The sequence below is a fragment of the Alligator sinensis genome, unplaced genomic scaffold (genome assembly GCF_000455745.1).
Source record: "Alligator sinensis unplaced genomic scaffold, ASM45574v1 scaffold284_1, whole genome shotgun sequence".
Classification (NCBI taxonomy): Eukaryota; Metazoa; Chordata; order Crocodylia; family Alligatoridae; genus Alligator; species Alligator sinensis.
The window spans coordinates 615,365-631,121 of NW_005842105.1; the positions used below are offsets into that span (position 1 = coordinate 615,365).

General features: G+C 39.7%; 2 protein-coding genes across 13 annotated transcripts in view; both read right to left on the reverse strand.

Moving 5' to 3' along the window:
• The window catches only part of PRKD3 (protein kinase D3), a 97,533-nt gene extending 94,016 nt beyond the window's left edge, over nucleotides 1-3,517 (reverse strand). The window contains exons 1-2 of one of the 2 annotated variants that reach the window (XM_025205149.1): nucleotides 3,435-3,517; nucleotides 782-848 (exon numbers count right to left, since the gene is read on the reverse strand). The gene's annotated coding sequence lies outside the window, so the exon portion shown is untranslated. Of the gene's footprint in view, nucleotides 1-781; nucleotides 849-3,434 lie in introns of those variants that run through there. The other variant, XM_025205151.1, reaches the window with a different exon arrangement.
• A 1,753-nt stretch (nucleotides 3,518-5,270) lies between these two features.
• Nucleotides 5,271-15,757, reverse strand: part of SLC30A6 (solute carrier family 30 member 6) — a 35,517-nt gene continuing 25,030 nt past the window's right edge. For 7 of the 11 annotated variants that reach the window (XM_025205154.1, XM_025205158.1, XM_025205155.1 and 4 more), the window contains 6 exons: nucleotides 12,895-12,943; nucleotides 10,563-10,682; nucleotides 10,186-10,288; nucleotides 9,789-9,836; nucleotides 8,581-8,649; nucleotides 5,305-6,469 (listed from right to left, as the gene is read on the reverse strand). In XM_025205154.1, the coding sequence (XP_025060939.1) occupies nucleotides 5,969-6,469; nucleotides 8,581-8,649; nucleotides 9,789-9,836; nucleotides 10,186-10,288; nucleotides 10,563-10,682; nucleotides 12,895-12,943 (890 nt within the window). In that variant the 3' untranslated portion in view covers nucleotides 5,305-5,968. Of the gene's footprint in view, nucleotides 6,470-8,580; nucleotides 8,650-9,788; nucleotides 9,837-10,185; nucleotides 10,289-10,562; nucleotides 10,683-12,894; nucleotides 12,944-15,757 lie in introns of all 11 variants that reach the window. The other 4 variants (XM_025205153.1, XM_006024500.3, XM_006024501.3 and 1 more) reach the window with 3 other exon arrangements.

Below are 15,757 nucleotides of genomic sequence, written 5' to 3' on the forward strand. Positions count from 1 at the left end.
GGAAATATATAAAAATATAAACATGAAGTTTAAAGATACGTTTTTTTAATATTTAAAAAGTGAACTGTTTCCTGTAGTTTTGTGCCTTACCACACTTCCAAAAGCAAAGTATGTTGGTGCTTGAAATATGAATTAGTATGAGATTTGCTAGATGCTAGAAGCACCTACTCTAGATATTTTTAGGAAATGCCTGGATGCTTATCTTGCTGGGGTTATCTGACCCCAGCTGACCTCCTGCCCCTTGGGCAGGGAGCTGGACCCCATGATTTTGCGAGGTCCCTTCCAGCTCTAACGTCTATGAAATCTAAGATATATGACTGGTGTCATTTAGAAACTGCTTCAAGTATATTAATTGTTTTGCACTATAACTCAGCCATAACATATTATTCCAATCTGAAGTTTGACTTGCAAGAAGCCATTATGTAGTATTTGGAGGTCACCACTGTTATCAGTGATTTTATCAGCGAATTGTAACACTTTTTATCCCCGTGCCTGCTGACTGAAATCACAGTCTGAGATTTCTTTTGGAGATAATTGGCATTTACTGTGTCTCAGACTCCTCATTCAGGGCCTGAGCTTGAAGGTCATTGAACACATGCAGTCCTCATTAACATCAGTGAGTTGTGATTGCTCAGCTCCAGGAACGATGATACTGGTCCCCATGACAAGAAGGTTCAAAGACCCTCCTGGAAAATGAAGCATCGCTACTCAGGGCTCAAAAGAAAACAGAAACCTTTTGTTAACTACATGTAGGCTCTAAAGCTCATCAAAAGAGGCTTACCTGGAATTGTATAAGGAAGCCCTCAGAAATGGAGATGGTGTGTAGTACAGTTAGCAAGGGACAGCTACTGAAAGGAAAAGGAATGAGAGCCTTATGATTTTGAAAAGTAGGAGCCTGTATGTCAGCTAAAGACACAGCCTCAGAGAGATCCTTCAAGTAACTGACAAGCTAAAGTAGGGGTGGGCAAAATGTGGCCCACAGGCCAGATGTGGCCCACCAGGCCATTCTATCCGGTTCGCAGGGCCCCTAAAAATTTTAGAAAATTAATATTTATCTGCCTCTGGCTGCCTGTCACGCGGCCCTCGATGGCTTGCTAAAACTCAGTTAGTGGCCGAAACAATTGCCTACCCCTGAGCTAAAGGCTTAGTGCAATATATGGGCTCACTGGTCCATCTAGGAGAGGTAAAACATTGGGTAGATGAAAATCTGGACTACCAGATAACACTGCCTCAGGATGCAAATTATGAGAATGGACCCTCAAGTCTTTGGGCTCAATTGTGGATAGTGAGATGAAGACAACAATTTTCAACCTTTTTAGATTCAAGATACCCCTTGGGAAATGCCAGCCCTTAGCTTTCACATATTTCTTGGCCATGACAAAAAACAACAGAGCAATTCTTCTGCTGCAAGGAACTCAGAAAGACTAAGGCAGGGCAGAATGCTTTATTATGATTATGGATTCCTATTTGAAATCTCTGGGGTTGCCTTATGAATTATGTGTAGGTGGTTCCATGGATAACAATGCTAATACTGTGCAACACCCTTAAAAGTACATCACAGCACCTTGGTTGAGAATCTCTAGATTATGAGTGTATTATGTCAATTAAGAATATGTCAAAAGAGTGAGCTGGGCTTTGGATCTGAGGCAGTACTCCCTTTCTGTATATGGTAGGAGCATGCTAATGCTTGGACCTGCTTCTTCAGCTAGAGCGGTCACCAGTCAGTTAGCTAAACATGGTAGTTCTTGCCTTTTCTATTCCAGAAGGGGCACACAGCTACCCCAGATTCTTTGTAGAGGTGGGTGTGGAAAACTGAACAAAGGTTGTCATACATTTTTGTAAGACGTACTTAGTGCACCACCCATTTGTATTGTGGTAGCAGCCAGGAGCTCCAGTTATGAACCAGGAGCTTATTGTGCTGTGTATGCACTGTACCCACACACCAAGACTGCCCCTGTCCCCCAACAGTTTAGTTGATATGCTTACAGTACGTATCATTACTGTAAACTCTGCTAGTCTACCAAGGCCCTACAATTTTCTTCACTTCCATTGCAGCAATCACTGTCCTGCAAGACTGCTTTTGCAATAGGTAACTGGTTGACCAATTCCGAGTCCTCTAGTAGGCAGAATAATCTCAGCCTCTAAAGACTTGCATGTTACAGGGAGCTAAGCACTGGGTGTCCAGGCTGATGGCCAGAAGAGCAGAAACAAAATTAACCCTTTCTCACTTAATCCAGACAAATATTTGAGAGTGCAACAGACCACATAATAGTAAAGCCTGAAATACAGGTAAGCACAGGTAAAAGAGCAACAAAAATCCTTTGACAAAAGTGTCATAAGGAGTTATTTATAGCAGTCTTCTAAGGAGCCTTATGAATTAGTACAGAGCTAATTTCATTTCAATAGCTCAGCTAATAACATGCATGGTTCGTTATAAAGGTAGAAACCCTGTATGTGAATTAATGATTCAAACATTTACATGTGAAAATGCAACTGTAGAATTCTGTAAACAATTTATCTGGAAAAAAAAAAAATCACAATTTATTTTCCTCATATAATGGAATTGTAAGGATGGGAAAAAATTAATCTTTTTTTAACATCTGTCCTGACCTTTCAAATATTGTGAAAATGTTCCAGTGGTAGATCAGCTGAAGAACTTACGCATTTCCATTGTATACATGATCACTTCAGAAACACTTTTTGAATGCAATAACATTACATGCTTGGAAACCTTCTGAACATATTGGCTTGTCCCAATGGAAAGCTGCAGATCCTAATTTCCCCTTCCATCTTTAATGAAAGGCAGCTTCACTTAAAGTGCATCTTTTAAGAACTGGAGATGTATGATAAATAAAACAAATAAATTTCACAATAATAGAGGGACAGATTAATAAAAGTACTATCCTGGAAAAATCATATTAAGTTGCTGCAGCTGTTCTGTTGCAGGTGAAATAGCTCAGGACGTACGATAGGCAGAGGACCTTTTTAAAACCTCTGTACTGAGGTGAATTACATAGGAACATAGGACTAGGAGGAATCTCCTACTGTCAACCTTCCAGTCTAGTTCCCTTATTTCCAGGTAATCAATTAAAGCAAAGAATCCCCAAAATTGCTACTTGAAACCTTCACGTGCAAGTACAAGGAACAAACCCAAACATCTCATAAAGCATGCCTGCTCAGTGAGGGCAGTTTCTATTAAAACTGTATCCTAAAAGGCAGTTACTAAACAAAAGACTATTACTGAACCATTTGGTGCTTCTAGATGAAGATATTCAGTACTTGGAATTAAGTACTAGAACTGAGAACTAGCAATTCAAATTAAGAAATAGCATTTTTTACGATGGTCTTCCATATTCTGTCACACATTGACACAGTACTGCAGTGAGCTGATCATTCTACTAGGAACAGTATTAGATCCCCGCTTGTAAACTTACTTGAGTAAGTTGTATATCTGTGATTCTCAGCATGTGGTTCGCAGATCACATGTAGTCTTACCAAAATGCTATCACGCAGAGTGCTGCCTTGCTCTTAGTGGGAAGCCAGGATTTTTTAGGTGCATCTTTTATTGAACCAACTGCATGGTTGGAATAAAGTCAGACAAGCTTTTGAATGCAAGAGATTCTTCATCAGATCTGAGGAGGAAAGCAAGCAAACACAGCAAAAGTAAAGAGCCGAAAGTAGAACTGTGAAAATGGAGGAGGGAGGGAAATTCCCCAGGGGTAGCAGACAAATAATTAGCAGAAGCAGCTGATTACTGGCAGATCAAATCCCATCAAAAGCAAAGGAAGTCATTAGTATTTGTTCTATGTAGGAAAAAAAATACTCAGGAATCAAGTAGATTATAGTGTGTCAGAAAATCAGTATCGGCATTCAGCCTGTGGTTCTTAGAGGGGAAACCCTCATCCACACCTCAGAGTGAAGTGACATGGGTAGAGACAAGGAGGAAGTGGTCTTTGAGAATAACAACAAGGCTCCACAAGCAGTGCATGGAGACAGAAATCTCAGAATCCATGTGCTGATTTACACACAAGTGTTGTTCCTCTCTCAACTTAGCAGGGTGAAAGTGTTGTTCCACACAAGAATATACAAATAAGGGCGGGGGGTTGGAAATTTCTCATTGGATCAAATGCATAGTCAGGAGGACTCTAGCATCTCTCTCCCTTCTCTCAACCTAGTTCTATAAGAAAAAGCCTCACCCATCAGTCAAATACCTCCAGAAAACATCTTAATATATCTCAGCATCTCACTGAGATGCTATAGTGACTGGTGCCTGGTGACTTAGTGTGGATGGGTGGATTGGTTTCACAGATTTACAGAAGTTGAGGGCTGGAAGGGACCTTGTGAAATCATTGGGTCCAGCCCCCCTGCCCTGGGCAGGAAAGACTGATGGGGTCAAATAATCCCAGCAAGGTGTGCATCCAGCAGACTGAACTCTTTCTCTCTCTCATCTCACAGGCTTAGAGGACCTATAACCACCTTAACTAAAGCCTTCTATTTCCTCTTATTGTGTGCAATCTCTTTCCACACCTTGTCACAATCTTTGCCTGTCCCTTCCAGATCAGTTTTTATATTATCATCCCATCGTTGTATTGGATTTGGTGAACATCCAGGTTAAATCCAAGGTCCCTTCCGGCCGTACAATCTATTCATAAATAACTACAAGGCATGCTAAGTGGCAAGGCAGATAATGGGAACAGTGTGTCAACTGAAAGATATAGAAGGCACTGGAAAGGAGCCTGGTGTAGATCATATAGAAAGCTGGGGAAAAAACAACAGAAAAAAGCAATGTTGCCAGGCTTTGTTTTGTATGACAAACTATAGCAAAGGAGAAGAAAAAAGGAGTAGGGGGAAGAAACTCCACCAAAGCCACTCTAGGACCCCTCTAGAAATATGTCTATCTGGATATATATTAGGAAAATGATGCCACACACCACACACACACTGCACCCTCAGTACCAAGAAGGCTGAGCAACCATTGCAGTGCACTGCATTATCTATCTGTGCATCTCTGAAATGCATCCTGTTCATTTGTATTAAGTGCTGATTTTTTTCCCTTAAATTCTACAGGAGAAACACAAAGTCAGCAATCAAATCAAAAAGTATCTGCAACCAACTTAAGGATGAGGTAGCAAACTTAATGAGAGATAAGGCCATCTGCATATACTTTAAACAGGACTGACAGCAGTTAAAAAAAAAAGAAGTGTCCCTAGAAATGGCAGTTTTCAGTATTTTATTTCCAAGTATTTTGCCAAGGAATTTTGCAGTTAAACCAAAAAAAAAAATACAGAAGTGAATATGGAACTATTACAACTAGAAAACAGTTGTTTGAACCCTTTGTATGTCAATAATACAAATCAATAATAAATATAAAATGAACGCATGGCCAATTAGAATTTAAAAAATTTAAGTTTGTCCTCAAGATGTCCAATACAATGTGTTGATTAAAAAAAAAAGGACAGACTTCTCCAGTGAAGGAGAAGCTAGCTGCAACTTTGCCAAAGGTTTATTACACAGTGGTCAAAGAAATAAAATAAAGACTTGTTTGGAACAGCAACACTTCCCATTCTCTTAACTGGTCACCAATCAGGAAACAATTCAGAAACAATTCTCAGTTGAAGGAAAGGATGCTACTCATTCAGTTTTGCTCTCACGGAGCTATGATAATGCTGTATTTTGATATGATATGGGGAGGAGGGAGTAGGAGAAACATGAATAGAAAAACTGAATAGGAATAAACTCAGTAACTAGAAAATGTATCTAAAATTTCACAAGCTTGTAGAATACTTGCAGCATCATACAGATTAGTGTAAAAAAAGTAAAAGCATTTCAATTGTTTTATGAATATGAACAATGCAATTGTTCCCAGTCATTTAGAGAATGCTCTAATATTTTATAAAAATTGGGCAATAAAAGAAAAACAACTGAGAAGTCAATAGCCTTCAGTACAATAAATAATGACAAATGGAGTTTATTGTGGTCTGGGTTGCCCTTTCGCATTAGTTCCATATCTGTTTGGAACATTTGTAAAACCAGTCCGGAATCCTTGAGCTGCTCCCATTCCTGGTACTCCAAATCCTGGATTGAACATATGGCTGTATGGTCCAGATCCATGATTGAAGCCTAATCCATAGGGCCTTGTCTGAGTGTTCAGAAGAATAACTGGATTCATATTTTTGCCTGGTGTGTTAAAAGAAAATTCTGGAGGCGGGCTGCTAGGTTTAGCTGGTGTTGATGTAACAGGGCTCAAATTATCAGCAGCCTTTAAAGGTGGCATTGGAATAATATGATGATCTGAAAGGCTCAATATATTGTTTGCAAGAGGCCCAGATGATAAAGTTGGTCTGATCCAATCATCTTTGAAAATCTGAACAGTCAAAGTAGACACGAGGGTATACAGCCGATTAGTCACATGAGCAAGAACCATTTGTTCGTTGGCATCTCTCCGAATGCGCACGTGTACTGATCCAGCCTAGAAAGTGAAAAAAAAATAGTCTGTGACGAGTCCTTCAGGTAATGAATCTAATTTTCTTTCAGTATTTTAACTAAGTGGAGTTAAATGTCTTACTGTGCACAATCTAAGGCAGTAGTTCTCAAACTTTTTAGACTGAAGGCAACCCTTGGAAAGTGCCAGCTCTTAGATTACATTAATTTCTTGAGTGCAGCAAAACAGTAGAGCAACTCAAACACCACGATAACTCAGAATGTTTTTGAAACTCTGGATTCCTTTTTGAAATCTCTCAGTTTGTCTTGTGAATCATGCGTAGGTGTCTGCAAACCAAAAACTGTGATAATGTTGCAAATTACCCTTAAAAGGGTCTCAGCATCCTGGCTGAGAATCAGTGGAATAAGGCCTACTCATCAGCTCTACTCCTTACTCATCACATTAAGTGACTTCGCTATCAAGAGATATTTTTGTAAAGGGAAATTCTTAAGAACATTAGTCAATTAGCTGCTAATATAATTTATGGTGGGCAGCAATGCGGGCAGCAACTGTAAAAATCATATGAGCAAGCATAGAGAGGAGGAAAAAAAGCACACACTGACTCAAAGCACTGAGCAAACAAAACATACCACACAGCCATTGCTGAATGCTATCAAGAACAGCTGTAATTGACAAGCTTCAATCAGGTGCCCCCTTGTAGGAAGAGCAACACTGAATAGTCAGAGCTCCATGCCTAAAGTGCACAGGCTATTGGTTGTAATCTGACTGTCCACACCTTAATATCACCAATCTGCAACATTAGTTAGTTGCAGGAGTGGTAAATGAAAGTAAATTTCTGTTCCTTCTGTGCCTTTAGAATGGAAAGGAGATAAAGAAGTTGGCTTAGAAGGGGGTGTTGACAGCTGTTTTCATTTTGATGGCAAACGCACAGATTTTTATTTTATTTTATTTTACAAATCTTATGAGTTTTATAAAGCAATCTAGTTTCTACAGCAGGATATAATGGGCAACCTTTAAACCTACAAATGCTTTGTAAACAGTGGTGGAGAAACAATGATGTTCAGGGATGTTGTTTGAGTCATCCAGCATTTCAGATAACATAATGGGTAACTCAAGGTCCCCCTTTAATTTACTCCAATTGGCTGTAAAGAAACTTTGGCCAAAGAAAGGATCCCTCAGGAGATGACATACCGGAAGAATACAAGGGGGAAAAGGTTTAAAAATACTTACTCCCCTGGTTATTACTATGCGTCTGATCCCCTAAACTTTGGCCTCTAAGTGTATTTTTATATATCCATTTTATGTCACAGAAAAAGACAGCTGATAGAAATCATTAATAAATTCTGTACTTTGCACTTATGAAGTCTGAAGGTCACTGCTTCCATTTAGGAAGTTAGTGCTGATAATCAGGAGAACAATTGTACTTATGCTTCAGGATTGCTATAAAATGCATGGTCCAGCTGAAGAGACCATGGTTTCCTTTTCATTTCTTGAAGCTGAGTTTTTCTTTGTTTTCTCAGAAAAGAGTCACATCCCCATATAAGACAGCCTTCAGGAGATTCCCTTAATTTTAGTTCAGGACTTCAACACTTCTGATATTTGGTAGAAATGTTTTAAGGATCCAAAATAGTTGCCATAAATATTACGGTACAGTACTAAGATAATTCATCTCTAATATACTGCAAAACCAGAAAGTTGGAATCACTGTTTAGTCATGGAAGAAAACCACATTTTTAAGGGAAAAAGCATTATAAGAACCAACAAGTGATCTATCCTAGAGTAAGAAGCCTGGTTGAAAAACATGCAAAATAACTACTGCTGTTCTCTCTCAGATGTCAAGTGCCTCTACAACCACGACACACAGACCTGTGGCATAACACCTCTGTATGCACAACCAAAAACTGCATCCTGTTTAAGATGGGGGTGGAGGTAAAGATCTCAAGTTTCGGAAACATGCCCCAATGAAAAAAACTCCACTCATTTTATTTTACAACAAAGGGAAAAGCAGTATTTTATGGCACCTGAATTCCTACATTCCATGTAAAATACAGAAGAGATCACATTTATTTGCTCATATTTAACTAAAGAATTAAAAATAGTGGCTGACATTCCCTTTTTACGAGTAAAAGGCAACATACCAAAGTACCAAAGCCCAATGTCCAGAAATGTTCATTTCGAACCTCCAGAACACCATCCAAAGTAGAAACCTAATTGAAGGCATAAACCAATGGTAAAATTAATCATTAAATAGGACAACTGCATTATTAAACAGGATTAATTGCTTTCAATCTTTCAGAAATGTGTATTCAATAAGGTAGTGGGCCTGTTGAGCACACCTTTTTAATATTCTTGACCTTCCCCTTGACTAAATTTTCTGAAGGGGTTTTACTACAGATCATCTAACCAGCTCAATAGAGTTATATCTAATGTATTTAGGCCATGAGTGAGTGAATAAAGTAATTAGATTTGTACAGCAATTTTTTTTTAGCAGTCAAAGCTCTCTGTTGTAAGCATTTAGATGAAATGCTGTCATTTTATCAAAAAGAAATGTAAAAACTCTAGAACTCTTGGTTCAGAAATGATACCTTTTATTAGACCAACTAAGAAATCACAAAAAACTATCATTTTATCAACTATTTTCTGCATTATAAATAAAACTCCCTCCCTTAGCCTTCCTTTAAAAAGCCCTCTTCATACCCTACCAACAATAATTCAAAATTGCTAGAAGGCACATTTTAAGATGCACAGCAAGCTCAGTTAGCATCCATGAAATTGCCCAATGTATGCAGTGGTCAGCTAATTCTTTAAGCTCAGTGGCTGAGCAACTTCCCTTGTCTGCTGCTGCAGCTTTTACACAGACATCAGGTAAGTGCCTTGGGTTACTCCATGTGTCTGCTGGCACTCTGAACAACAATACAAATCACAATGAGATGCCTAAAGCCAGGCTGTGCTGAGCACACCCCATTAAGGAATAAGGTAATGGCTTTAATGAGATACAAGGAACTAAGCAAATGAGCCATTAAACGTAAAATCATTTAATCAATGCCTTCAATATAGAAATCAACAGGATTTGGCAAGCAGTTTCGCACGTTTCACCCACAAATACCTTAAGTGGTTCACACTGTTTATAGATTGGTACAGATCATTTTCTAAGACTTGCAAGCCACTACAGGCATCAAAATGATATTTAGGATTGCAAGTTTCATATTTCTCATATATAGCAAAAGCAAACAAAAATGTATTTGGTAATCAAAATTTATTTTTGTGTGCCCTTTGTGCACACTCAGCCTTTGTACTGAAGTTCTTAGCTGTGCACCTTCTTTAATGTGATACATGCTTAACTTACCTCTCTAAGAAGTTTATCTAGCTGACCAATCACATGAGGTGGGGTAGTCTGAAAAACGTCAAAAGAAAGTTACAAGAAAGAAGCAGATGTTTCATTGGCTTTATCTTTAAAATTCCGAACTTTATCATCTGCCTTTTTGTTGTCTTTATAGCCGACAAAAATATTAAATATAGCGCTGGATATTTTAATATCCATGTATGTATAGTAAACTGCAATGATTCCATGATATATAGGTGTTTTGAATTGGAAATTCCTTTGGAGTCTAACCACAGGTGATTTCTCTCTGAACCTTTTTCATTTAAACACTTAATCACCTTAAACACAGAAACTTGCAAATGTAAAAGTCAAACATACATTTAAAAATGTAAAATTAACACTTTTTGTGGCATTGTCTCACCTGAAGCAATACTTTTCCACTGTACACACTCATAGGATACATGGTGCCAAAGGTCATCAAAGCAATAGCTACTGCAGAGGCTGTATCTACAGCAAAATAATTGCTGGAAAAAAAAAGAAACTCTGAGTCTTGTTTCTGTTTCTTAAGCTATCTGCAAGGTTTTCTTTTAAATGGCTACTGCTGTACAACAGGTTAGAGAAACTTGGCAAATGTGTGCATCTGAAACACACATCTCTACAAACCAAACTTATCCAAAAGCTACAGAAGCAAAATTAAGCTTACAACTCCAATGGCCGATGCTTTTAAATCTAAAAGATTTCCCTGAATTAGAAGCCAAAATATTTAAAATATTTAATGTAAACAATGATCATACGTACTTGATTTCAATTAACATATACGTGATGCAAAGAGCTAAAGCCCCAGCAAGATCAATCAATACAAAAGGATTCATTCGTGGAAGGAAGATGCTGCTCAACGCTGGAATGATTCCGCAGAGACTGCAATAAAACAGAGAAAAATGACTGTCAGGTAACTATTTATCATAGGTGCTGGAAAACAATAATTAAAAAAAAGTTACACCCAACTATTTCACCAGTCAATAACACATCCACTTTGGGGCTTGTACAAACTTAGTGATGTAACTGACTGGTTTCAGCATTTTAATTCCTGTTGGAAGCTAAAAAAAAAATCTTTTTTGTAAACCACAAAGATTACTCCTGTCTAAATCTCACCCATCTGAAATCAAGTGCTTTGTGCATCCAACTTGCAAAGCTTTTGCACTTGATACTAATACTCAAAACAAGAGTTAAAAAAGTTTCTAGTCTTACAAGGAAAAACTGAAGACAATATTCAATATAGTACACTAAAATAACTGATCAGAAAATGCTTTTCTATATTTAAACTGCAACCCTGCATTGCACCTTTTCTGTTAAAAAAATCTATGCGTGTGAAAGTCTTAAGCTTTGTGTGTTTTTCCCCAATAAAAATTAGCAGCCACCCCATAAAAAACCCTTACTGCTCTTCTCTGCACTCTACTACCTGTAATGTTTTTTAGATGCAACTACCAATCTCCAGGAACTAATCTAGAGATGCTCTGTTAATGCCTTAAGTGCTTTGCAACACTAGGGGCCGACTTCTCTTTATGATTACAACACTCCTTCTTCAGTAGCACCTTGTAGCTCATTGTTCATCCCACACCTGAAATGCCCTAGGGAACAGAAGGGTTTTGTAGTGTGTCTAAGATGTTACACAACATGGTTTAGCAGTTTGTATTACCTTATTTTCATATTACCGCAATTACTCTAATAGAAGACATTATTACAAGACGACCCCCCACCCAATAATTAGATTCGCTATATGGAAAATTTATAAATTTGTTATAATTTCCAGGTATGGAATCTACTTATTGGAGGTTTGCCTTGAGTTTGTCCCCCTCCCACTGCTACAGCAGGGATATAGATCGGTGGGGAGGGGAGGTCAGGTAGCCCTGCTGCTCTCTGCTTCCCCCAGTTTTTTCCTCTGGCAGACTCTTCCTCCTCTCCTTGCTGTCAGACCCTGTTCTCCCTGAGCACATAACTGAGGAGAAAACTTGAAAACAATAACTCTGAAATTAAACACAGCTGTAGGAATGTGCATGTTATACCCATGCACTCAGTTCATCCAGAATTGATGCATGTTTTTTTAAACTGCAGCAAGTTTTAGCACAGGTACTCCATAAATACACTTTGAGTACCATTTTTGTACCTACTTATATGTTGTACAAACTATGAATGATATTAGTTCAAAGCCAAAAGCTTGCAATTTACCACATAGTTCCTTGGGCTGGGCCCCACCAGAGTCAACAGCATTTCAAGCCATGGTGACCCCACAGCTCAACATTGCTCAGGATATGCGTTCTCCAGATACACCCCACAAAAGATCCATGTGTTAATTAAACACCACTGACAACTGGAACTCGGTGTTCTTCTCATGAGTCCTGAGAGACGCCAAAAATGTATATGCAAATGGTTGAGGCGCAGGGCAACCTCACCTGGCTTCACCTCATGGAGGGCAGGGCCACACTAATCATATGCCCTAGGTTGAAAGGCAATAGAGGAATGCTGGGTGAACTGTTTTGGGAGGATGTCAGGGCTGGCTCTGGCCCTCCTGGTGCCCTGTAGTACCTCCAAGCCTGGTACCACTTCCCTGTGGAGGGAATATCTGCCTGTTTCCTCAAGGGACAAAAAAAGGTTCCTATCAGAATGTTTCTCCAGTGTGGGCCATGTATTTTATAGTCATTCTCAGTGCTGGCTACATTTAATCATCTTCACAGTTGGTTTCCATTGCTGAACACGTGCTGCTTTTGCCAACAGTTTAATGACAGACAATGTATTTAGTGAGATTTCCTTATATGTGATTTTAAGACAAGGGGCTTTTTCCCCCCATGCTGATTGGGGGGGGGAGGGAAGGGGGAGAGGACACCTCATCTTGTATTCTAGTAAATATGGCACTGTATTTACTTGCATCTAAGACCACCCTGGTTTTATACAAATTTATAATGTTTCCGTATATGGAATCTAATTACTGGGGGGTTACCCCCCCCGACTTGTGTGTTAGTGCCCCCAGAGGGGCCAAATTATCTGAAATAATTAAATATAAATTTGGTAGAATGCAACAGTGGCTAATATATTTTAAGTAGTAGGTACTATGAAAGAGACTGTGAATCCTCACCTTCTACTAAGATCTGCAACATGCTCCTGAAGCCAACTTGTACTAGCAGCTGCACAAAAACAAATTACAAATTTTAATTAAAACTCATCTTAAATATACACTTAACATACATACACTTTAAAGAAAGGGCATGTAATCTATGAATGAATGAATGACCTCATCTCAACATATACCCCAGAGATCAAAGGGATTAATTTGTTGCTTGAGAAAAAGAGAACTTTTGTCTTTTCTGAGCTATGGTTGGGTAAAAACTTGTCATATATTACGCGTGCAAATGGATTACTGTATTTACCTGAATCCAAGACAACTCCAAATTTAAGACGACCCTCCAATAATTAGATTCTATACATGGAAAATTACAGAAACACATTTATAATTTTCCACATATGGAATCTAGCTATCTTAAAATTTACTCCCCACACCCAACCGCTGAGGCATAGAAGCAGCAGCAGGGAGTGAGGGAATAGACTTCTGTCCCTCACCTCCCTGCCTGTCCCCCCGCATCCTTTACCTGCCCCTATGCCTACCCTTGATGTCCCCTACCACGTCCCCCTCTTGTGCCCCTGTGCCTGTGTCCCCAGTGCTTGCCCCCCTGCCTGTGCCTGACCCTGCTCCCCACCCGTCCCTACCCCTTTGCTCCCCTCTGCCACTGCTTAATTTCTGTGGCAGGTTTGCTTTGGTTCTGGCACAGTCAGCGGCCCTGGCCACAGTTCAGCTCAGCCAGGCAGAAGCAGCGACAGCAGCTCCAGGCCTGGTCAGGATCGGGGCCAGAGCCAAAGCAAAAGGTAAGCAGTAGAGGTGAGGGGAGGGGGTAGGCTGCAGAGGTCTCCCTTCAAGCTCCCCCGCAAGTGACATAGTGCAGGTCTTCCTTGTACACCCCCACCATGCAGTCTTTCCCAGCCTCCCCCAACTGTGAGTCCTCTCCCCTGCCATGAGCCTGAGGCAGGCAGCAGCTCATTTCCAGCTTTGGCCCAGAACTGAAACAGGAGCTGGACTGCTGCATGCCCCAGGTGGGTACTCAGATCCAAAACAAGACTGGTTTTTGTCAGCATGCTTCATGCTGACTGGGGTGGGGGCGGGCAGGGGACGACAACCTTGTACTGGATTTGAGTAAATACAGTAAGTTCAAGTGAAACTGCAAAGCCCTTGGGCTAAAGAAAATACTGCCTTTGGTAATGCATGTAAAAAGGAATTATACTAATGGTATTCACTGGGCGATCTATGCAAGATGCTTACTGTGGAGCTGACTACTTAGCTCCACAGTAAAATAGCACTTCGTGTATAGACAGTGACATTAAGCCAGAGTAAACTCATTAATTCTGCTGTAGGATAGTACTGTCAGACACAAGCACAGATTTATCTTTTCTTAAAAATCAGATAATCAAGACTGTATGCAATATTTAAGTGAGGATATCTGGTACAATGTGGTCATAGTAACCTTCTGGGGCTTTTTCGTTCTTTTTTAAATGAGAACTCTATGTGCTTTAACTACTGGTATACTTTGGGCACATGTTTTAATTGAAATGCCATGAAAATATGCATTTGTTTCCTGACAGAATCCTAATAGTTCCTTCATGTGGGAGAAATGTAGATAGCTTTCCAGTAACTTGCTTGGATGTTACCTTGATATGCCATTAAGTAATATTTCCAACCTTAACACTCAAGATCATTTTACTAAATTCTTAAGTTCTTCAACAATTTTCCTTTGCTTTCACTAGCCAAAATAGTTGCCATCAGCACATTTCATTATCTCCTTGTCTGCAGCTTCCTTTGATCCTTCAAACAGACACCTATGGATATTTCACCTGTTTTTTTTTCCCCCCTCACTGTGTAGGAGGAAAAAACATTTATGACCATTTATTTCCTCATTTTATACCATCGCAGGACTGTCCTTCAGTTGTTTGTGAAGGACAAAAGAAAGAAATTGATTTTCTGTATCAGAAGCCATTCTAGAACTTTACCTATTCTGGTTTTGTTACTAACCCAATTAACTCAATTTTCATGGAAAAATGCTGATTTCATTAATCTTCTCAGCAGAGGTCTAAACCTGAGCCTCACATTACTATAGTTTTGACTTTCAAAATATACTTTGATACAAATTATAAATAGTAATAAGCATTGATAAAACATTAAAACTGATAAAATAGCACTAAGGATACTGAGGGAGCTAGCCAATCTGATTGCAGAGCTGCTAGCCATTATCTCTGAAAACTCGTCACAATCAGGAGAGGTTCCAGACAATTGGAAAAGGGCAAATATAGTGCCTATCTTTAAGAAAGGGAAGAAGAAAGATATGGGGAACTATAGAAAGGTCAGCCTCACCTCAGTCCCTGGAAAACCATGGAGCAGATCCTCAAGTAATCCATTTCTAAGCACTTGGAGACAGTCAGCATGGATTCACCAAGGGCGAGTCATGCCTGACCAACCCAATTGCCTTCTATGATGAGATGACTGGCTCTGGGGATGTGGGGAGACCAGTAGACATGCTATACTTTGACTTTGGCAAGGTTTTTGATACAGTCTCCCACAACATTCTTGCAAGCAAACTTAGGAAGTACAGGTTGGATGAATGGACTCTAAGGTGGACAGAAAACTGGCTGACTCATCGGGCTCAAAGGATAGTAGGTAGTAGGGCTGTGCGACGCTTCGGTAGCCAATTCAGTTTGGAGGAGATTCAGCCTAATTTGGTGGCTGAATCTCTGAATCCAGATCAAATCAGGAGACCCATTAATCTGTCTGAATTGAATCGGAAGCCTCCGAATTGCTTCGGAGAGATTTGGCCATAGACTGTACAGGCAGGCACTAAGCAGTACCTGCCTGTACTGCTAGGGAGAAGCTAGGGAAGCAGCCGGATGAGCCCCGG